The sequence below is a fragment of the Manacus vitellinus genome, unplaced genomic scaffold, assembly GCF_001715985.3.
Source record: "Manacus vitellinus isolate BGI_N305 unplaced genomic scaffold, ASM171598v3 scaffold_82_pilon, whole genome shotgun sequence".
Classification (NCBI taxonomy): domain Eukaryota; kingdom Metazoa; phylum Chordata; class Aves; order Passeriformes; family Pipridae; genus Manacus; species Manacus vitellinus.
In genome coordinates this window covers 1,771,986-1,795,086 of record NW_021940828.1, presented here as the reverse complement: position 1 = coordinate 1,795,086, position 23,101 = coordinate 1,771,986, and the positions used below count along the sequence as shown (strand labels likewise).

The 23,101-nt window shown below is 44.4% G+C and overlaps 1 protein-coding gene across 1 annotated transcript in view; it reads left to right on the top strand.

The window, feature by feature from the left end:
* The first annotated feature begins 4,398 nt into the window (after nt 1-4,398).
* FZD3 (frizzled class receptor 3) overlaps nt 4,399-23,101 on the top strand; it is a 42,688-nt gene continuing 23,985 nt past the window's right edge. Inside the window, exon 1 of the mRNA XM_018085554.2 lies at nt 4,399-4,604. Coding sequence (XP_017941043.1) covers nt 4,416-4,604 — 189 coding nt within the window. The 5' untranslated portion in view covers nt 4,399-4,415. The remainder of the gene's footprint in view (nt 4,605-23,101) is intronic.

The following is a 23,101-nucleotide window of genomic DNA, read 5'->3' as shown; positions in this document are numbered from 1 at the left end:
TCCTCTTTCCTTTTCCCACCCAGGTGTTCTGTGCGAGCATCTCCTTCCTTCTCCTTCGCCGCGCAGCGGGAATCCGAGAGGATGCTGGTCCCGCGTGTGCACTTGTTCCCTTCGCCTTTAAAACGCGGCGAGGATCCAAGGGGAAAAGGAGATGCTCGCTCAGCATCCTGCTTCCCACCTCGGGGAGGATGGCCAGCTCCCTCTCCAGTTCCTTCCCGAGGAATATGAACTCGAGGAACGAGCTGCCAGACCCATCCCTCTGCATCTAGTGAGCGGCATCCCTGGAGCTGGAACTAGATGAGCTTTGAGGTCTCTTCCAACCCAAACAATTCCGTGATTTTGTGAAATCTTACCCGAAAGGGTTTGTGCTTTTCCACGCTCCCTCTTTCCCCCACGGTCTCCTAAACTGAAATAGTGGGGGGGTTATGGTGTGGTTCTCCCTTAAGATGCAACCCAAGTGGAACAGGGGAGCACGAGCACCGGAGTTTCTTTCCTACTGACTAATTAAAATGGAGTTGGGAGAATAATGTATTCTGCTTTTGTGCCTTCATGTGGGTGGGAATGGGCTGGGGAAGCGCTGGCAGTGCTTGTGTGCAATGAATGAGCTCCTTTCCTTCCCTTTCTCCGTGGTCAGGACTGGGTGGGGAGTGACTGAGGTGACATTTTCCTCTTGTCCTCTCGCTTGTACAGGAGGAGTCCGGGTTGTTGTTTTATCTTCCCATTTCCCTGGGACACATAAATGTGAATTAATCCTCCTTCATCCTTTCTTTGTAAAGTCTCATGAGTTTTTACTCATTGTTCCTCCCCCTTAGGAACTTTAAAATTTATTTTAAAATTTGCTTGTGGGAGTCAACCCTTTCTTTTCATTTATTTTCACTCTTTTTCACAGTTGTCTTTACATGCCTTAATTTCTCCTTTTGCACCAGGAGCTGGATGAGCTTCTTCTGATGATAAATAATGTATAAATCCACAACCACACCAACAAACTACTGTTTCCTACCCTTTTCCCTGCATTTTATTTGCAGTGCCTTGGGGTGGATGAGGAGACATCCCCTCCCTTTTTTATCCCCGGTGTCATCAAAAGTGTTTTGTTTTTATATACATATAAAAATAACCACAAGATCTCATATGTAGAGGCTTAACAAAGAGTGTACAAACTGGATCTGTGGTAAGAAGCTCTCCTGACACTCAGGATTGCTTATTACAGCACCCGTCTGTCTGCACCAATTAATAGATCATCTATAGCTCCTTTGCAAAACTTGGCTCTCCTTTCGCAATCATTTGATTCTCTTTTTGCTTCATTTCACCTGGAATTATGTTGTTTTCCCAGGAAGGGGCACTGGATGACCTGGCTGTATAATTAGATGTACTTCCCTGTCTCTTGTAAATGTATTTTTGATTTTCTTTCTGCTGCTATCAGCATAAAATGGAAAGGTCCTGAGAGAACACAATGAAAGTTTTTCTGCTTTTTGCATAGTTAAACTTTTTTTTTTCCCTGGTTTACTGAGTCTTGTGGTTTTGCATGATTTTAGCAGTTTGAGGTTGTGGGGGAGTCAGAGAATAGGTGGATTTTTTTTTTTTTTTTGGAGTCTCTACTCTCTGTGTCATGAATACGATTTGTGTGAAGTATTCCTGAAAATTTTTCCCAAGACTCCAGATGCTGAGCTGGATTTTCCCAGTTTTTGTGCTTCAGACTTTAACTGGTGTGTGTACAGTTCATTTTATGTTTCTTCTGAACCTCTTTAATGAAGCATTTTCTACTGATCACTGCTGCAGTGGCACCTCAATTAAAGCAAGCAAAATAAGTCACTTGCTTATCCCACACTGGGAGGTGACTTCACCAAAATTCTGGAATAAAATCTGGAGGATTTGGTGGTCCAAGTGTTTGGGAGAGAGAAAAAAAAAGGAATTACAGGAATCCAACAAGCTCAAAAAGCTTCTTTCCCTGACTTTGAGGAACTACTGTTAAAAAGTGCAGACCAAAGGACTGGATTCCAAGGGGATTGGGCACCTTGTACAACGTGGGATCAAGGATTGGTTTGGGTTGGAAGGGACCCTAAAGACCATCCCTACAAAGCTAAGTGGGAATTGGTTTTGTCTGTCTGTAACTTGTGATCTTCTGGTCAGGAGGGGAGAATATTCCAAAGGCTTCAGGGTTTGGTGATGGTGCCTGGAAAACGGGATAGTTCAGCTCTTTGTTCCTTTTGAGAGTTCCCAAGTTGCCAGAAAGTCACTCTGAGAAATGGCATCCTGAGATCAGGACTTTTCATGCTCATCTGAGCTTGAAACTGGGCTAAAAATGAGGCGTGGTTGCATGGAACATGTCTCAAATATTGTGGCTGATTTTGGTGTTTTAAAATCAGTGCGTTGACTCTTCACAGCAACATTTGCTTTAAAATATGAGCAAGAAAAGTGTGATTTGAGCTCTGTTGGTCGGTTCTGCCACTTCAGGTGTAGCTAGTTCTCTTTTCTTTTGGTCATATTTTATTTTTCCTGCACTTGGAACAGTTTTCCTATTTATATTCTTCATGTAATTCCGTGCTGCCTCAACCATGGATTCCCCATCAATCTCCGTGACAGAGCTGAGCAGCCTCTGAAAAAAAAAATTGCCAATGAACTTAATTTAACATGGGTCTGTTTATCATCTTGGGCTTTTTTTTTTTTTTTTCCCTGTTTTCATTATTTGTTTTTAACCAGCCTGTCTTCAAAAACCTGCAGCCAAACCCGTGGTCTTGCAGGGAAGCCCAGAATTGTTTGGGTTGGAAGGAACCTCTCAAGATTATGCAGTGCACATGGGTTTAAAGAGCTTTATGCTCCTTAATTTTTCTAACCATAAGATGGGCCTGTGTAAACAAAAATGTGCAGAACTGATACCAGCAGACATCTGAGAATTAACTCTTTCCTGTCTCTCACTCTTAGGGAGAAAGGAAAATCTTGTAGATTTATTTCCCTTTCTTAACATCCAAGGGAAAACTCTGCTCTCTCAAGATTGGAAGTCTCTTCAGATTTGTGGTTGTCTGCTCTTGGGGGTTTCTGGTTCAAGCAGAGTTTCTAAATTTGTTACCTTTTTTAACAACAATTCACTTTAAAGCAGTCGGTTAGAGACTGAATTTTGCAAAGTTTATCGTGGTAAGGCAAAATAATTATTAAAAATGACTATTCTTTGTACCCTTGGTCCTTTTTTCATGCTTTAGCCTCCGATTTCGGGGTTTGTTTCTCCAGCTGATGAACACAATGTGCTGAGTCCCCATTCTGCTTGTTCCACTCCAGCCCCTCGGTGCTGAGGAAATCCAGACCCAGCCTTGGGGTGTGATTCCTGTTTTAAATTGGCTCCATGGGGAGAGTGGAACTGGCAAAGCAACCGTTTGAGGTTTCCCTCTTTCGGGAGCGCGCGGAGAAAGGGGTGCTCAAAGAACGCTCTTCTGGTCTATCCTCAGCTTGCTGTGGTGGTTCCTGGAGAAGGGGATGGGTGTGTGGGATGAAAATGGGTCAGAAACGACCAAAAAAAGGCCGTTTACAACGAGATGAAAATGGCACATTTGAGCACAAACCGTGGCGGAGCTTGTTGGGCAGGACAGTGGCGAGCTGGGACTTGTGGGCTGGTGCTGGTGGTGACTGTTGTGTTTGTGTTTTATAATTATTCATCAGGCCATGCAAATAACGAGATGCTATCGATGTGAACACACCAGAGGAGGTGCTGAGTCATAAATAGCTTGGTTTCAGTGTGGTCAAACACTTGCAGTTAAGGTTTGAAGTGTGGGGTTTCCTCAAAATACTTCTGTCGCGGTAAATACGATCCCCATTTTCATCGTCCTTTTTGGGTAGAGTCTTTCAGCATCCCAGCTTTTCTTCTATTAATTTCGTCCATCTTCCATTAATTTCTTCCATTTTCCATTAATTTCTTCCATTTTCCATTAATTTCTTCCATCTTCCATTAATTTCTTCCAGAGGTTAAAAAAAAACCCAAACCCAACCAGGATTAAAACTCGCCGAAGGACCTTCTAGTCTTGCACAGGAGAACTCGAAGCAGCTTGTCTGCCAGTAGGAATCCTTAGAAATTTAGAGGTAACATATTCTAATCAAATTCGAGGGTTTTTTAGTGTATTCTGTTTGTTGTTTCAGGGTTACCCATCGAGGGGAGGACGTCCCTCTGTCACCATGGGGTCAGTCGTGTGGGAATGTGGTTAAATGCTTGGAAAAACTTCAACTAATTCATGGCATATTGGACTGAGAAAAGGGAAGGTTCCTTGCACACCTGCCTCAAATACAACGTCCCCTGGACTGAGCTGAGGATGTTGAACACAAAGACTGTTCCAGTTTGGAAGAGCCTCAAACAAGGACTGGGAATATCGTTGTCGAGGTGAAACCCGAGGATACAGAAGGAGCTGGAAGGGCCCCGTTCCCGGTGTGGAAGGATGGCTGGGAGCTGGATTTTGTGTTCCCTTTGGCTGTTGGATGTTTTGGTGGGGCTCACGGGGGGGCACAGCCTGTTTTCCTGTGAGCCCATCATCCTGAGGATGTGCCAGGACCTACCTTACAACACCACCTTCATGCCCAACCTCCTCAACCACTATGACCAGCAAACAGCAGCTTTGGCCATGGAGGTAAGGCTGGTTTTTCCAGGAGAATACATGGTTTTGTCCTTCAGTTAGCAAATAATCAGAAAAAAAACACCAACCCGAGAAGATACTTACATTAGAAAATAAAAAAAAATTGGGATAATTAATAATTTAAATATAAACCCAAATACCACTTGCATAGGATGTACTGTAATATATACACTGAGATATTCTGTGACTGCAGAATTTACCTAATTTAATATAATGGAGTGTGAAATACTCTGCATTTGCTTCTTACTTTAAATATCTATAGTCTAGTTTATACAAGACTTTTAAGTTCCCTTCAGTCTTAAGGAGTTTCCTTACTTGGTATTCTGTGGTATCACTAAAATTGATGGAAATTCGGGATATTAGGCAAGTGTTGCTGTCAGCCTGTTCAGATTTCCATGAGAGATTTGTCCAGATTAGGTTTATTTGTATTTCTGAAGTACTTGTGGTGAATTCACTGTATGCTGAGAACTGAAAGAATAATCATGTGTTTTCCTCTTTGAATGCTCCTCCTGACAACACAGAAACAGAATTGAATTGTTCTTGTTAAATAATACAAAGCCTTGGCTTTATGGAGTCTTTCTGTGCCAGAGTTTAAACCAGATGTGATGGCTTTTTCACTGTGAGAAGAAAATTGGATTTCTTACCCTTAAATTTGCTTTGTTTGGAAGAATTATGGACTTGCAACGACTCATTTGGATGGTTCAGTGGAAAGTGTCCATGGCTGGGGGTGGAATGAGCTGAGCTTTAAGTCCCTTCCAACCCAAATCATTCTGGGATTTTATGATTTTACTTATTCTCTAACATATTTTCTACCAGTTTCCTGCTATTTTCATTTAATACCCTTTTGTCAAGGTTGTGCAATACTGTGCCGCAGTTCAGTCCTCTGTTACACTCGAGATTTTGGAAACCTCAGTTCCATCCCCCAAGGCTTTTTTTCCTCTCCAAATGGAGAGGAAAATTCTTGCAATCCAGCTGCCTCATTGCTGCAATAATTTTAATTACCTTTCTCTGTCCCTTTTTCTGCCCTTGGCCTTGCTGAGAATGTCACGTCGCTCCGGGCGTGGCCACCCCAGGGATTTATTTATCACGGAAAATCACACTTTTAGCTGCTAATTACCAACATTAAGTTAGTTTTTCTGATTTTTGTTGTGTGTTCAACCCCGTGGACTGTCAAAAGCCTCACTTTCACAGCTCATTTATGGCCACTGCTGGAAGCAGAGCAGTAATTTATGGACCCTCGGCCTGCGCCAGAAAAACCCGGGTGCGATTATTCCGATCTTTGGAAAATCGCTTTGTGCCGGGGAGAGGGAAAGAGATGAGAAGTGGGTGTTGCTTCTCTGCACTCTGTGGTGGAAAACACAACTTCACAGCATAAATTAGCCTGGGTGAAACGCTGTCCTGCTGCAGTTCACACTCTGAAATTGGTGCCAGAGCCGTTCTGAGGCTTAGCACGGGCGCGTTGGTGGTGTGGGGATGTGGAGCGCTCCCTTTGCCAGTAGAATTAGCATTTAAACCAGGAGTTTCAGCCTGGGGATGGATTATGGGCTGCTTCTGAATGGCTCTGGAGAAATGGTGAAGGCTGTGAGGGGAACAGGCCTATTATCAAACTCAAATTCCCCGTGCAGGGGCCTGTGTCTGCGCCGCAGAGTTTTGAAAGAATGAAAATCCACAGGTTTTTCCTAAGTATATTCCTTGTATCAGCTTAGATTGCTCCTTAGATATGCTCAGGAAGATGGAAGTTTTTTATTATTTGGCTTTTTAGTCATTATTTAGTGTCACAGTCAAATGGATGAAGCGCTCAGATTTTGAAGTGATGGAAATGTGTGAAATCTTGCATTGTGACATTTTTCTAGTGGCATCTCTCAGCTCCAAGCCCTCCCTAATTGCTGTGAAGATAAAATGATATAGCAGGAGAATCAGTGTGATTCATCTTGTGACTCTCACAGTTTTTCAGTGGCACTTTTTCACAGCAATTCCTGCTGAAACTTGGAAGAAAAATTCAGGTTGGAAGGGTGCAGTACAACAAGGAGGGAAAGTGAAGTGAAATAGGGAACTCTTGTAGCTGTGTTCTTGCCATCAATAAATTCAGTGTACTTCTCTTCCCATGCCACTGGTTGCTTCATTGAAGAAACTGCTTGAAAACTTATTTATGGTGAGCTTGAAAAGATCAGTAAGTTGCCTTTTTGAGACTTTATGCTGGTATGGTTCCTTCATAATTATAATAAAGGCTGAAAAATCACATCAGCAGGTTGGAGAATCATAGAATCACAGGTCTGGGTGAGAAGGGACCTTAAGGATCATCCCATTCCACCCCCTGCCATGGGCAAGGACACCTTCCACTAGCTCAGGTTGCTCCAAGCCCCGTCCAACCTGGCCTTGGACAGCTCCAGGGATCCAGTGGCAGCCACACCTTCTCTGGGCAACCTGTGCCAGGGCATCACCACCCTCACAACCAAGGATTCCTTCCCAATATCCCATCTCAATCCACCTTCTTTCAGTCTTGATTAAACAAAGGCAGATATAACACCGGGGTCCCTCAGTGCACACCAGTCCCTGCTGGAATCAGTTCCTGTGTATTTACTCCTAGGAAAGATAATTCCTTAAGCTTTCTGCCGTGCCTGCTTTAATCCAGGAGCATTGAAGGGAGGGTTTGCTGCATCCAGGGACCTGGAGCATTGTTTTAACCCCCAAATATCCCTAAAGAAGCTTTTGATGGAGGACAAACACCAGTCCAAGCTCTGTTAACATCCGTCCTCTTGGCAGTAGCAGGGACTGAAACGGGAGTTATTTTACATCTAAAAGGGGCAATAAAGGAGTGATGACATATCAGTTATGACAGAGAATGTAGCTGTGAGATCCTGGGTGTCCAGGGCAGGGATTTTCCGTGGACTGAGCTGTCCAGGCCGGAGCAGAGCCGGGAGCTGTCCAGGGCCTCTCACTTCCTGACTCCGGAGGGTCATTCCTTCCGTCTGCTCTGAGGTGTTTGTAACATTTTCTATAACCTGTTAACGGGCTGGTTGATGACAACAACCATCACATGCAATTCCAGTTTCAGGGATGCTGTTAAAACTTCCCTCTCCCTTTATTCCCGAGGATGCAGGAACACTGGGATGTCGCAGCGTTGTTGCTGCCACGGTTCCGTGTGTTACATCAATCCCAAATGAGCCTGTGAGGATGGAGAAGTCAAATTACCCCTCTCCTCCCCGAGGGACCTGACCTTGTTTACCCATCTCTGGGATTATTATTGCTACAAAGAGTTACCTTCTGTCTCTTTTGCACTTAATATTCCTTTGGCCTTGAAGGATTTGCTTGTGCAAGCAGTGGGTTTTATCTGCCCTAATGCAGTTTTTTTTGTAGGCAGATGTTTTTATCAGAGAACATGGAACTCGGGGGCCTGTTGGAGCCTGGGAGGATGCTCCGAAAGCTTTTGTCACTGATGAAGAGAAGCAGTTTAATATGGATGATTCCCAACCTTTTTGCAGTTAAATACAACTGTCAGCACTTCTTTTTCCTTGCCCTGATTTTTGTGGGACCTCGCAAATGATTCTGGGCATCAAAGAGGCTTTAAGGGACGGGAGCCAGACATGGCTGAGGGCTAAATGGGTCCCTCTGAGTTGTCTTTTGGGATTATACTGGAGGTCAAACACTCTCAAAATGAGATGGTGCAGCCACCATATGGACAGGGGAGATAAAGTGCTGTTCCTTTGCACTGTCTCACAGCTCCCATTCCTGTTTTCCATATCAAAAAAGAGCAGCAGTAGGGACTTAGGGGTGTAGCCACTGTGTAGGTGGGAGATGAGGAGGGGGAAACAGAGAATTTGGTTTTTTCCAGTGTGAGGGAAGTAGCTGGAAGAGGAGTTACACTGTATGCTCCTAATCCATCAACATGCCAAGTTTCACCAACTGGAAATCATTGAACTGATATAAACAAAGTACCCAGTGATGAAGATTTTTGAATATTTAGAAGCAGAGCTAGTGAATAGTTCATGGACTTTGACACAGATGTGAGGGCAGCTGATTTTTCATCTCCCATTTCAAATTTAGTGGTTTTCTTGCCTGTCTTGATTCTTGCAGAGGATGATTCCACTGACCTGCCTCAGAGCAGGGGATGTGCTGCAAGGTCTGCATGCCCTTGCCAGCTCTATTTCTGTGATCCTTGGAGCCTCAGTTAATTCTTTTCGTCTTTTTTTAAAGTGGAAAAGAACTGGAGTGTGCTTAAAATGGCACCAACAGAAGACATAGCTCTATTTATTCCCAGCCTGGTCTTAACATCTGGGATAAGAGATATTTTTCCAGCAGAGGTAGGTCAGGTATAAAGTGGCTCATTTAGTGGTGTTTCTTTCCTACTGATCAGCAAAGATGGGGAGAATGCAGGGTGGAAAATCCTTAACTTCTTACCCCCTTAATTCCACCTTTATTCCTTTTCACCCCCTCTCTCCTTCTGCCTCTCCCAGGCGCTGTATCCTTCTAAGTGTCACGCTTTTCCTTGGCTTCCTGTGTCCTTCAGTTCTGCATCCAAAACTCCTGGAAGTATAAGCATATAAAGCTCATGGAAAAGTGGGTTTTAATCAGCTGGTGTTTTGTAAGCACCCTGATCTCGGGCACTAATTTGCAGCAAGGATTAATTTCCTCGTTAGCGTGTGAGGTTACGATCCCTGCGGAACAGCGGAATTGTGCAGGATCACAGGGATGCAGGCAGTGCTCCAGCTGCTTAAAGCCTTTTCTTCCATTAACTTTGTAGTCTCTTATTCCCACTTGGAATCTTTGCCTTAGAAATAGCCACGTGAAAACTTTTAGATTGTTTCATTTGTAAACCAGAACGTCTCAAAGCAGGAACTGCAGAGATGATTCCAGGCCTGACAATGCCCTGCTTGGAAATTCCTGCTTTAGGAATACCTGAGGCTTGACTGTTGGAAACTGCAGCAGCTCCTGGTTTCAGTCTTGATCTGTAAAGGGCACAAATATACAGAGGTGAAATCCTTCGTGGATAAGAACAATCTGGGAAGAATTAAAGCTGTTACATCCCCGAGCGGATCCGTACCAAAGTTAGTGTGATCTGACAATTTTGGAAAATGAGGTTCCTGAGGAGCCTCTTTCTTGGGCACAACCTTGGATGGGCTCGTGTTGGAACCATCAGTTTGATCCTTTTCACCTTAAGGTCCAGTGAAGTTCAGGATAATCTGAGTGAATGTTGCAAATTCAGGGAATACTGAAGCCTTTAGGCTGTTTGGGAAGGACGAGCAGCCACGTGAGAGAATAATTTGCACTCAGATAAAACACAGAGCTCTGTGTATGTACCTGCTCTGGAGCTGGAAGAGGCTTAAATAAGGAAGAAAGGGAAAGAGCCTTGTCTTTGGCTGGAAATCTTTTGGAGGAGTAAATCCAAACAGAGGAAGTCCAGGAATGGATGCACAAAAAACGGACTTTTCAGCTGCTGTTGTGTGCAGGGATTTGTGTTTGGGAGAGTGTGGTTATTCTAACAGTCAGAATTCCCAAATTAACAATCAGACAACGACTGTCAGACCTGGATTTACTCAGGAAGGTGTTTTTCCAGGCAGAGTTACCCACATCCACCAACAGCAAATGAACGGATTTATGGAGATAGATCGTACCTGAGCATGTGGCCCATCCCGGTACAGCAATCCAAGGGAATATAAATCCCCCTCTAATTTGCCCTCATGAAACTCCCCCTGCAGAGCTGTCTCCAGATCTGGAGCTTCAACATCAGAAGGATGGAGCTGCTGGAGCGAGTCCGGAGGAGGGCACGGAGCTGCTCCGAGGGCTGGAGCCCCTCTGCTCTGGAGCCAGGCTGGGAAAGCTGGGAGTGTTCTCCTGAAGAAGAGAAGGATCCAGGGAGACCTTGGAGCCCCTTCCAGTGCCTAAAGGGGCTCCAGGAGAGGTGGAGAGGGACTTGGGACAAGGGCTGGAGGGATAGGACACAGGGAATGGCTTCCCACTGCCAGAGGGCAGGGAGAGATGGGAGACTGGGAAGGAATTGTTGACTGTGAGGGTGGGAAGGGGCTGGTCTGGAATTCCCAGAGAAGCTGTGGCTGCCCCGTCCTTGGAAGTGTCCAAGGCCAGGTTGGAGCCACCTGGGCTAGTGGGAAGTGTCCCTGCCCATGGCAGGGGGTGGAATGAGATGAACTTTAAGGTCCTTCCCACCCAAACCGTTCTGGGATAAACCATAACTGGCATTCCCGGGTGGATTTGATGCTTCCTTAGTGGGAGCAATCACGGTGGTCAGTCTCTTTTTCCCTCCAGGAATCACATCATTGCACTTCAAAGAACCAGCTGAAGGTATCACAGGACTGTGCTGAACAGAGCAGGGTGAAAAAATGAGCACTAAAGAGATATTTGTCTCTAAAATGGTTACAAAGAACACAAGGGTTCAAACATCACTCCCCAAATATTAGAGCGGGATAGCAGGTGGGAGAAACTCTTCATTTCTTTTGCCTGGGTAACAGATGTTCTCCAGAGGATAATTTCAGAAACACTGTTTTCTGTTCTTTGATGTTTGTTAATGAGAAAAAGATGCCACATGAAGATTTTCAAAATGCTGACTTGCAGCGAGAGGAAAAACGAAGAGATTTAGGGTTTGGGGGTTTTGTTAAATTGATAAACTACTGCTTGCACGTTGAGGATGAACTCTGTCACCATTTCATATTTGCTTGAATAAAAGATTAATTCTGAATGATGATTCAACTGGAAGGCTGAAAACGAAGTTCAGCCCCGATGGTTTAGTGCAAACATACGAGAAAAAAAAAATCAGTTTTATGTAAAGATTCAGTTGCAAGTAAATGATCTACGTCTTAATCAACATCTACCCACAGGGGGATGTTTTCAGGGTCATGAAGGCAGATGGCTCTGCATTGTGGCTAATTCTGTAGCAGCTGGTGGAGCCTCGAGGAGGAATTATCAGAAAAGGTGGAACACACATGAGTTTATTTTGAATAGTTTAGATGACAAAGTGCTGTTCAGTCAGTTGTAGTTTAGACCTGCGAGTGTAAATTTAGATGCCAGAGGGTGTTGTGCCAGAGCTTTAAGGGAATATTGGATTCACCATTTACCATTCTCTCACCTGCCACAAAATCACAGACATTCCTTCCCACCTTTCTGGGGGGTTTTGTGCAAAAAAAAGTTGGCAGTGATGTAAACAACGTTTGCCTACTTAAAAGCTGGGTGGCTTGGTGAGGCTGTGCTTTTTATTTTGCTGGTCCCTTGGAAGTGGCTTTTTCCTTGCTTTCTCCAGTGTGTGATGGTGTTTCCGGTTATAGGATGGTTGGATTCAAAGAGAAAGCCACAACAGACTGACAAGAGAAGAGAATAAATATGAAATAACTTAAGCACCGAGGAGCACTTGTCATAAATTTTACCATTTGTCTTGCTGGTGTGGCTGCAGTTTTCTTCTTTGTTTTTGAGAGACACTTGTGGTGAATTTGGAGAAAGTTAGGATGGCCTTTATGGATCTGAGTCAGTTCTATATCAGTGGGATGTTCCTGTGTGGCTTTGAAGCTGTTCTGTGGTAGGAAAAGAGAGGAGAAGAACTGATCAAAGCATGTTTTTAATGTTCAAAGGACAAATCTTAAATTCACCCGGGCCTCATTTGGGCCCTGCTGCCTTATTCCCCATTTCCCATGTGGGAATCAAGAAACGCAGGTGCCTGGGGGGTTTGTGACTTTCTGAGGGAAGGTGAGCCAGAGTTTGTCCTCCATCCATCACCAAACTGGTCCTGAAGCCCCCTGAGGGCTGCAAAATATCCCTGATGTTTGAGGGACCCAGTGCTCCAGAACTGAGTCCACTGTTCCATCTTGCAACACTTGGGACCTGCAAGATGATATATAATTGAATTTAAGAGCCTGAGAGCAGCAATATGAAGCCATTTCCTCCCTGAACTTGTATATTCTTTTAGCATCCCCACAAACCAGTGGCAGTTACAGAAGTTAAGTGTTGTGTGAAGAATTTACTGTTGTTTTTTTGTCTGTGTTTTTTTTTTTTTAATCTTCAAACAACCAGCTGCTGGTTTTACGTTCCCTGCTTTTCGTGCTGCAGATACAGGGAGCAATTGGATCATATTTTTCCTTTATGTATCATTAGTGATTTTATAGGGCTCAGCCTCCTGCTGTCTCTTTTACAAGGCTCAATAATAAAAATAAACCATATTTGTCTATTTTTATGGAGCGGATGAGTGCGATGCCGTGTTAATAAGACTGTGAATCTGCTCTGTCACATCACTGCTGTGGTGACAATGACAACCAGACTCTTCCATATCCTGCAGAACTGCCTGTGGGAGCTGGATGTGGGTGCTGGAAACCAAAGCTCCATCTTCCTCATCCTGTGCTGTTTCCACTTATCCACGGGGCATTAAAACATCTCCAGAGCCCATCAGTCGAGGGGAGTATTTGGCCTCTTTACATCAAATTCTCATGTCAGATTTGAGAATCAGATCTGCCCCATTTCTCTGTATAAATTGGCATCTAGTTCTCGTATAAATTAATTTGACTCATTTAAAAGGACTTCAAACTAGCACGAGGTTGGATGCTCATTCCCAATTTTATTTTAATTTTTTTCATTGATAAGGCTTTTATTTTTTTCATTGTAAGCCCCGGCCTTGCACTTTTAGCAACACCTTTCCCGTTTCTTTCCCCTCTTGTGGGATTTTGGCCGCGATGCCCCCTCGGAGCTGGTTCCTATGGTTACCCCCCCCTTTGCTGGGGTGACAAAGGTTGGCATCTCGATCCTCCCGAGCCAAATTCTGCCCTTTGACTCTCTCCCCTCTTCACACCCCTCGCCAAGCTTGGCCTCTTGCTCCCGCTCCAAGGCTTGTCATCCCGGGGGTTCCCATGGAAACAAGGAAGGAAATTTGAAAAGAGAAGCACAAAGGGCTTGCTTTATTTGAATTTGAACGAGGGGAGGAAGGCTCCTTGTAGTTCAGCTTTGTGTGGCCGGAGAGACCCGAAATTTATCTTTTAAAAAAGTTGCTTTCAATTTGTAAACTTGTTTACGTTCCCCCTCGTTTCCTTGATTTATGGAACAAAAGTTGTCATGTCTGCGGCCTTGGGCGAGGGGAAACATCTTTCTTTTTAAATTCAGTGGGAGGACTCTGGTCAGCCACTTGTTTGCTTTCCCCCCCTCCCGGCTCCTAAAGCATCATTTTCATGTTTTTAACATTTTTCTCAGAAAACTCACGTGTTTTTACATTTTTTTCCCCTTCAAAATGATTTAATCGAGCTGTCAATTATCTGACATCCCTCGTTCTATCTTTGTGGAGGAGTGGATGAATATATGAGTATATGCCATTGATCCCATTGCTGAATCCCTGAGAATTCCTTCTGCCTCCTTATTGTACATTTTAACCCTCCTGGTCCCGTCTGGGCAGGTGCAACATGGAAATGTAACCGCAGAGAAAAAGATGATAACCAAGTTTGACCTTGGATTTCAGGTTCGATGCTTAATGACAATAATAAAATTTAAAAAAAAAATCAGGAAAACAAATATGTGTGATAATAAAATTCTATCTGCACATTTTACAAATGTGTTAAATATTTGAGTTTTAATATAGATTGGCTGAAGAGCAGTGAAGCCTCTTTGCCTCCAGGTTTTTCCCTGCAGCTTTTCAAATGGCAAATTATCTCAGCCTTACAGAAAAACAGTCTTTGCCTTGTGTAGAAGAAATACCATTTAAATGGTCTGATTTGAAAACTGGTCCTCCGGTTTTACGAACTCTTGGGGCTCAAATTCTGAAAAAATCTCAGCCCCTGAAGGTTACACAGATATTTTCTTTACTCTTAACTTTGCAACCGTGGGCAAATCATTCAGAATAACCTTAATTAAGTATTAGCACAGAAAGGTGGCAAAATTCTTCAGATCCAGGAGTTGCTTTTTTTTTTTTTTTTTGCTTTTTTTTTTGTTTGTTTTTCCCCTGGCACAACGGGAGGCAGCTGCTTTTGTCTGGGAATAGTAAACTTCCAGGCTTTTAAAATTTAGCCTTTGGTTCCCCTCTGGCTCTGGAGGAGCTGCTGTGAATTCCAGGGTCACGGAGGGGACTCGGGAGAGGGGCGTTGGATCGAGCCAGGGCTGCAGGAGGTCTAGGGGTTGTGGTTTTCCTGCCCTGGGATCTCATCCTTCTGACACATCCCGTTGTATCCATCAGACAGGAGCTGGTGGGATGGATTAAAGGGTTTAATCTCAGCCCTCATCCATGAGGTGGGAGGCAATGGGAGCCACTATGAGTGAAGTCAGCAGAGAACTCATCACGAAGCCTTAACCAGTGGACACTCCTTCCCACTCTCCTGCCCCATCCTGTTGCTCCAAACCTTCCCTTCCTTAGAGCCCCACACCTGGTCTTCCCTCAGTTGCATTTTCCATCCTATCAGAAACATATATATGTGGATTTTATATATTTATATATATATATATACGTATAAGTGGATTTTGCAGCGTTGGGCAATTATTCAATGGGAAAACACTCCCCCCCCCTTCTTTCTTCTTGCATCATCCTCAGGTGGTTACATCTCCAAGGAATTTAATGGAATATTTCTGTTTATCTGACCTGCTCTTTATGGTTTGATCCCACTGATTCCATTCCATGTGGATCCTCCCCGCTGCCAACGCCCCTGCAGTGTATTCCACCCAGACCCTGACATTTACATGAGTTTAAGAATAAAAATATTCTTAAACAGTGACTGAGTGTCACTGGTTAAGAATATTTTTAAGGGATTCTCCTTCCACAGCATCCACAGATATTTGCTTCTCTTTATTTGACTGGGAAACAGTTTGGGTCCATCCTCCTGGGCAGGGGCCTCCCGGAGTAGTTGCATAAGCTTTTTGTCTTCCCTTGTTTCCTTCATCCGTGTCCCCTCTGTCCTCCCACTGTCTTATTAATCCCGTTATTGTGTTTGGCCTTGTCCTACTTGTGTTTCAGAGACGTGCAGGGAACGCTGTGGGAGCAGTTTTTCTACCCCCCACCCCCCAAAAAATGATGTTCAGGATCCAGCAGAGAGTGAGGCACAAACTTCTGCCCTCAACAGGGAGAAACTCCCGCACCTTTGAGGGCAAAATCTCCTTTTAATGTGTTTTCAGAGAGGCAAACGCACTTTTAGGATGCCAAGGAAACAAAGGGGCAAAGGCACTGTGGGAATTCCTGTCAAATATTTATCTGGTGAATTATTAACTCCAGGCAAGAAAAATCGACATCAGGAGCTTGGGTTTGCTCTTAGTTTGGCGTTTTTGGTGAGGATTCCAGACTTGGGGGGGGGGGGGGTTCAGATGCTCCTGGGGTGGGTAACAGCTGTCTGGCCAGTGGAAAAGTGGGATACAATTGCAATTATTTCTAATTCTTTCCCCCTGTGCTCCCCTGTAGCGTTCAGCTGTGACCTCATTAACTTGGCACTGAATGGAAGGGATGGTATTGCTTGATGAATCTTAAAATTTTCATTTACAGCTGCTGCGCTCGCACATGGTTTAAAAAATGTTCAAGGGTTTAAAAGTGGCTAAAAGTTGAAGTCGCCAACTAATTATCTTGAAGCTTCTATTTGGAGCATAAATCAATTTTCATCTAGTCTCTTGGAGTAGATTGAGATATTCTCGGTTATTATTATTGATTGAGACATTCTCCATTAACTTTTTGGTTTTGTGTTACTGTCTGATGAAGTAGAGAGGCCTGTTTAGTGGCCCCCTTGTAATTCTGTAACTGGGTCAAAGAAACATGTATTGGGATGGACCATATCCTTTAAAAACAGTTAAAGAATCCCAATAAGTGGAGTCAGTGTTTGTTCAGAACCTACAGGCTCACTGTACAAATATATAATCACAAAACAAAGAAAAATCTCTTTCCGAGGACTGAAAATTTCCCCCCCCAAATCCACCTAATTTTCCTCGTTGTTTGTGTCACGTGGGAAGAGTTTAATGCTTAATTCCAAAATACAGAAAGGTGATGCCAAGATTCAACTCAAAGGTCACTTTTTATCTCTCTCATGGCCTTACTGTCCTTGCTCATGGTAAGAGAAGCAGGAAAAGGTGGTTGTGCATGAAGCCACTCTTGGTTGTTCCCCTCAAACTTTCAGGTAAATTTACATGTTTTCCTGAGTAAAATCTGGATTATACCATTATCTGCCCACATGTACCCAATTAAAGCATGTGAGGAGTGCTAAGTGCTGCAGCTTTGCTTTTCCCGTGTTGGAAATTGGCTGAAATAATCCCCCAAATCAGGTATAATCCCTGGAGAATCCTGGCAGCCAAAATAGTCTGGAGTTGTAAATTGTAAAAAAACCTGTTATTTGTGTGTGAGAGAGAAGAGAAAAGGTAAGAGCTGTGGTAGAAAAACTAAAAAATGAAGTGGGAAGTGCTGTTGAGTTGAGATTTGGAGATGGTGCAGCTTGATTTGGGTGGATTCTACTCCAGTAAATGCATAGATATTTGGAAAAAATTCTTCCCTGTGAGAGTGGTGAGGGGCTGGGATAGAATTCCCAGGGAAGATGTGGCTGCCCCATCCCTGGGAGCATCCAAGGCCAGGTTGGAGCAACCTGGGATAGTGGAAAGTGTCCCTGCCCACGGCAGGGGATTGGACTGGATGGTCTTCAAGGTCCCTTCCCACCCAAACCAGCCTGGGAATTCCATAATTCCGTGATATAAGGGACAGCAGGGCTGCAGAGCTTGTAGAATATAGACCCTCACACCCAGGAAAACCATCCTGAATTATTTATGGACGTGGAGCAACCTGCTGATTTTTGAATTACTGCTACCAAAGGCCAGCTCAGCGTGCTGGGCTGACTGTGCTGCCTGCCTGCAAAGTACCCATGAGGGAAAGAAATAGCTGTCAAGCCAGTAAACAGTATATTTTAATTATTGCCCTGTGAAATATCCCTGATTTTGAGGCCCAAAAATGTAAATCTTCTCTCCCATCCAACTAGTGGTGTGTTTTTGCTGGTGTGTAGATGTAACAGATGGTTTGTAATGTTAGATTAAGGCACAGCTGTTAAAATATCAGCGTTCATGTTACAGATAGGTTTGATTTGCTATCCAGAATAATTTTTACAGTGTAAATCCAGCAGATTATGTGCTTACTTCAGTTTGCATCATGTTATTTATGCATATGGTTGTGTTGGATCAGTGTGCTCTCCTCCTTTCTCAGCCATATATAACAAAAAAAAAAAGACTTTTCCATAGAGATGAATCACTGGATAACCTGACTATTTTGGATTTTCAATTTGGACAGTCAAGAAAAGTTTCAATATGTGGCCACACACACCTGTAAAATCATTTGGCACAGCTGATTTGGGTTTTTTTATATAATAGTGCCTTCCAAAGCAACTGTCTTTGTGGGTATTGCAGGATCATTCCCTGAAGTCTTTAGGTGAGATTTCTTGTGACTTTTCACAGGGGCAGAATTATTTAGGGGAGGTTTGTTGTGGGTTTTCATAGGAGCAAAATTAAGTCATTTAACCTATTCCCAGGGAGATGCTGGTCCTGCTGTAGCCAGGGAAGGCACGAGAGTTGCTGGGTGGTAATTCCTTCTTGGAGAACATCCTGTGGTCTTCACAGCTCAGGCACTGAGGGGATTCATTACAACTGAGTCTGCCATTGTTTTTTTCATCCATGAAACCGGGTGTTTTGGGAGGATTTTATGAGATTTTGTGAGATCAGACTGGCTGCCAAGGGAGTGGCAAATGGAGCTTCCTGAATTTCGGTGTGGTTTTTCTCGTGCAGCTTCCTGCCTGCCAAAGGTTCTGCTCCTGGTTTTAAAAGCCTGGGTCATTAAACCAGGTAAAAACTAAGCTTTTAAAAAAGGGAATTGAATAACTAAGGTGTTGATCAACCTCCCTGCCCAGGGAGGTGGTGGAGTTCCCATCCCTATCCAAGGAATGACTAGATGTGGCATGCAGTGCTGTGGGCTGGGTGACAAGGTTGGACTCAATCTCTGAGGTCTTTTCCAACCTAAATGACGATTCTCTATTAAACAGGAAAGATATTTAGATGCAAATGTTCCTCAATCTCAACTGTTCAGGATTTGATCCTGACTTTTTTTACCCGGCTGAATGGTCCAAACGCAGCACGTGTGGCTTCGAGGTTGGTTTCATGGGTGGTTTAAATCAACCTCAAACCCAAGTCAGGGTGCAGGAGGCTGGTGGCAGGGACAGGACAGGGCCGGGTGAACTCCTGCCCCTTGGGAAACTGCCCCTGAAGGGCATTAGATGGCAACTGGGATTTGTCCTGATTTCACGGCCACCTGGGAGGAGGAAGGTGACAACTATACAGTTCACACCTACTTTTAAGGCAGGCAGAATATTGTAGGTTCCCTTGGTTGGTCTGCCAAGAAGCACTTTGGCTTGAATGTAAAAAATTCGGGGAACAGAAGCCTTATTCCATCCTCATCCCAGTGGAAAACATGGAGCTTCATGGCTCCATGAAGAACTGGCTGGTGATATTAAACTCTCTGACATTCTGCTACGTCAGCTGGGTGAAAACCCCCAGTTAGTGAAGTCACACGTGAAACCATAGAAGTCCTCAAGCCTTTGGGAGGTAAAAGCAAATTCTCTTCAGCAAGAGGATTTAGTATAATTATATATAACGTATTATTAATTAATTATACCTGGAAATCCAACTCGTCTGGTTTGACTCTGCGGGGCGTTGATGTTGGGTGTTCCGTGGCAGACGGTTGCGGATAAAATGAGGGGTGATTCTGAATCTTGGCCCTGCCCTTATCTGGATTTCCCCTCATGTTTCTGATTTCTAGAAATCCCCTTTTTTTTTTTCCTTTGAGCACTGAAGAGCCTGATCTGGCTGTCGAGCTCCACCATGTGCTCTCCAGTCAGCGTCAAGAATCCACCAAAGCAGTGATCACACTCTGTCTGCTCTTGGAACGTTGTCCCTGCAGCCACAGGAGATAGAAATGTGTCATTTCAATGAAAAACTGGATTTTGACAAGGCTTAACCCCTCCTGCCCAAGAGTCTGTTGCTTGTCCAGGCAAGTGTGTTTTATGAGGATCTAAACCACGGTCCGGAGCGCCGTGTATTTATTTCCCCTTTGGAATCCTCCCAAGCCCATCACAGCAGGCATATGGAGAGGAAGGAGGAAGCCCAAACCATCTCAGCTGTCAGATAAAAAAAAACTAACACTCTTCTTGCAAGTGGAAATGGTTACCAGGGCCACCCATCTGCATCCACCGGCTCCTGAAACATAAAACCCACTCCCAGGAAAAGTGCAAATTGACAGATGGGTCCCGTCTTTTCGGTGTCTTCCAGAGGAACTTTGGAATTTCAGATGAAGCAGGAGACATCTTTAAAGAACAAGAGCAGATGGCTTTGCTTTTTAGTCCTACAGGCAGCGATTAATGTCGGTCGCTGTCTTTTAACTACTTTCATCTTTATCCTGCCTTTTTTTTCCCCCCCCCCTCTGCAGTTGAGAAATTAAACCTCGGCTGTCTGTTTGCAGACAGAACGTTTAGGGTGGTTTCACCCTTTCAGACTGAGGCAGGTAAAATAATTGATCTGAGGTTTTAAAGTAAATAACAGGGTGAGTGGCTGGTCCAACCTATAGCATGAAAAAAAAAATGGCTCTTAAACCCAGAGTAATTACTCGTCTTTTTTATGGTTGGAGTTACTTAAATAGCCATTAAAATGCAGACATCTATTTTTAGTGCTAAGGTAAAAAAAAAAATCTGATTTTTTTTTTTTCCCTTCCCAGTCACTAAAGTGTCAATCTAATCCTCGTTGCAACCATGGTTTTTCCAGCTAACAACAAATTATGATACATGGGATGTGGGAATGCAGTGGGTTATGGGGTTTACACAGATAAATGTGTGGATAGCTTTAATTCCAAGCTGAAGGATGAGCTCAACAGGCAGCCAGAACTGTGCCTCATTTGGCTTTTTGTATGTGCATCACTGTGCAAAGCTAGAAATAATTATAAAAATAAAAGTATATCTCAGTTTCTCAACAAGGAAGTTAATGGTGAGGTAAGTTTGGATGCACTTCATGCCAAATATTCCACACTGAACGTGTCTTGGCACTGTGCATTCAAAGCAGGCTTGGGCAAAGTAACCTGGTGCCTTTAGAAAACAGAATAAAGTGTCTGCAGTAAAGCTGCACCTCCAGAGCCACGTTAATTTGGGCAGGGATGGATTAATTCCAGAAGAAACAGGCTCGCTCTGACACACCTGAGCGTGCTCCTGGCCCTTTCTGCAACCATTACTGAGTGTCACCATCCAGCTCGAGTGGGAAGAGTAGGAATGGCTCTGTTTTCCCGACCAAGTGCCCCAAAATCAGTGCTCTTTGCCGAGCACCAGCCCTGCTGTGCCTGTGAGAACGTTCCCTGAGCTCCTTCAGGAGGCCCCAGGTGGGTTAAGGCAGGACCCTCAAGCCCAGCCCGGTTTAAAGTTGGCTTCAGCTGTTTATTCCAGAGAGGGGAATTAACCTAAAACGAGTATTTCCAGGTTGAGTGTGTGCACCAGGAGTGTGGGGTGCAGGCTCCGGGAAACCTGGCAAGTTTAGAGGAGCAGGGACGCCGGAAAACAAATTTCCACTGTCTCCAGAAAGCCAGTTGTGCTCGGAGAGAGGACATGGCCTGTTCAGAGCTGAGGTCTCTTCAGTCAGGGAGACCCGTGGTCATCAAAACCAGGAGGCTGAACAAGCTCAGCTTAACCAGGAGCTGTCTGGAGAGTTAAACCCAGCAGCAGCCTCAGAGGAGGCAGCCTGGAAGGCAGCAGTGCCCATGCCCTTTGAGATACAATTCCAGCCTTTTTCCCTAATGAGCAGCAGGCTGAATCAAAGCCGGGGCAAGGCAGGGCACAAAGAGCAGCTCCTGTGGCTGGATATGCCCCGAGGCAGCTGCTTCCACCAGAGAATTTCAAAAGCAATTGATAGTCATAGCATCGCTCTCTTCCCAGGAGCCCGAGGGGAGAAAACTTCCCTCCTTCCCTCTATGAGTTTATGAGAACGCTTCCTGTTTAGTTCTCTGTTCAAAGGATGGAATAGATAAGGGAAAAAAAATCGGCAAAATAACTTGCTTTGAGTCTTGCATTGTCGCTTCCCAAGTAACAGCCAGTTTTAAATGGCTACTGCTGTGTAAAATAAAGAGTTTGGTTTATTAGCTGAGAGATAATGGTTTATTATCTCTCAGGAATATGAGAAGTCTGAAACTAAATGCAGGTCCAGGGGGTATTTAAGAGATAAAATTGTTGCTTTTGCTTTGTGACCAAAAATGAGAATTTGTTCCAAAAATTATTTTTTTTGGGGGGGGGAAATGGACACATATCATTCTGGCTATCCTTTGTCTTTCATCCCTTGGGGGATGAAAGCTGGGGGGTGGAATTGGATGATCTTTAAGGTCCCTTCCAACCCAAACCATTCTGTGATTCCATGATCCCCTCCTGAAAACAAAACATAAGGCAAGCAGGAATTTTCTGCTCTCTGTTAGAGAGTGGCCATTAAGCCTTTTTTTTCAGCAGATGGGAATTGCAGGGAAAGAAGGAGATGGGGCCACACTGCTGGGAGTCGGGAAATTTCTTAAAACAGCTTTGCCACCATCACAAAAAAAATTCTGGGGAAGAGGGAAAGAAGAACTGGGAGAGGTTGTGCTGCAGGTTGTGCTGCTCTGAGGGAAGCAGTGATAGAGGGCTGTGGGGTGTTATTGATACTCAACACCTGGATGGCAAAGAGAGGGCTCTGACTCAGCCTGGAAGAGCTCACAGTTATCTCTGGGATGGAAGGAATTTGCGTGGTCACAAAGGTTGTTCCCAGAGGTGGAAGGACCCGGTGGGTGTAGAACTGGGAATATGTTACACAGCTGTGTGATCTGGCATGTTTTAAATACTTGAGTACCTTCAGGAGTGCACAAGTGTTTATCTCCTCTTAAACATTTTATCTCTTCCCTTCCTGGGATCTCCCAAGACTTGGCCTGAATTACTGAAATCACGCCTTCCCTTGTCCTTGCCCTCTTCCCTTTCCCTCTTGGAGCTGTTCAACAGGCGTTTTTCAAGAGCACATCTCAGTTTCACAGAGAGCCCTTTGTTAGGCACCAGGGCTTGGTGTCATAACTTGCACTGGGTCCTTGGGCAAGAGCATGAAAAGAGCCTTTTAACGCCCCTGGCTTTAGTTTTAATAGGGAACAACATAATCAGTAGGTGGAAGTGACTTTTCATCTTAAGAGCTGCAAGGGGGTAAGATAATTCTGAGATAATTTTAGAGATGGGGCACTTGAAGACACAAGTGCTGCTGTTGCTGCTTGGAAGCAGGTCAGTCTCTTTTCCTGCCTTACAAGGAGTTGTCGTAGGTTTTTTTTTCTTCTCCTGTTCTCCAGCTGAGCCTCCTCATGATTTTGAAAATGATTTGATTATAGTTCATAAGAGAGTTTTTGTTCTGCCTGCAGATGCTGTTTTGGGAGACACAGTGGTGTGGGAGAGGCCTGGAGGTGCTGAGAACCAGAACAGCCAGCGCTGGGGAACGGTCCTGCTAGATTAGCCCTGCTTAAAAGGGAATTTCTCCAGGAATCACAG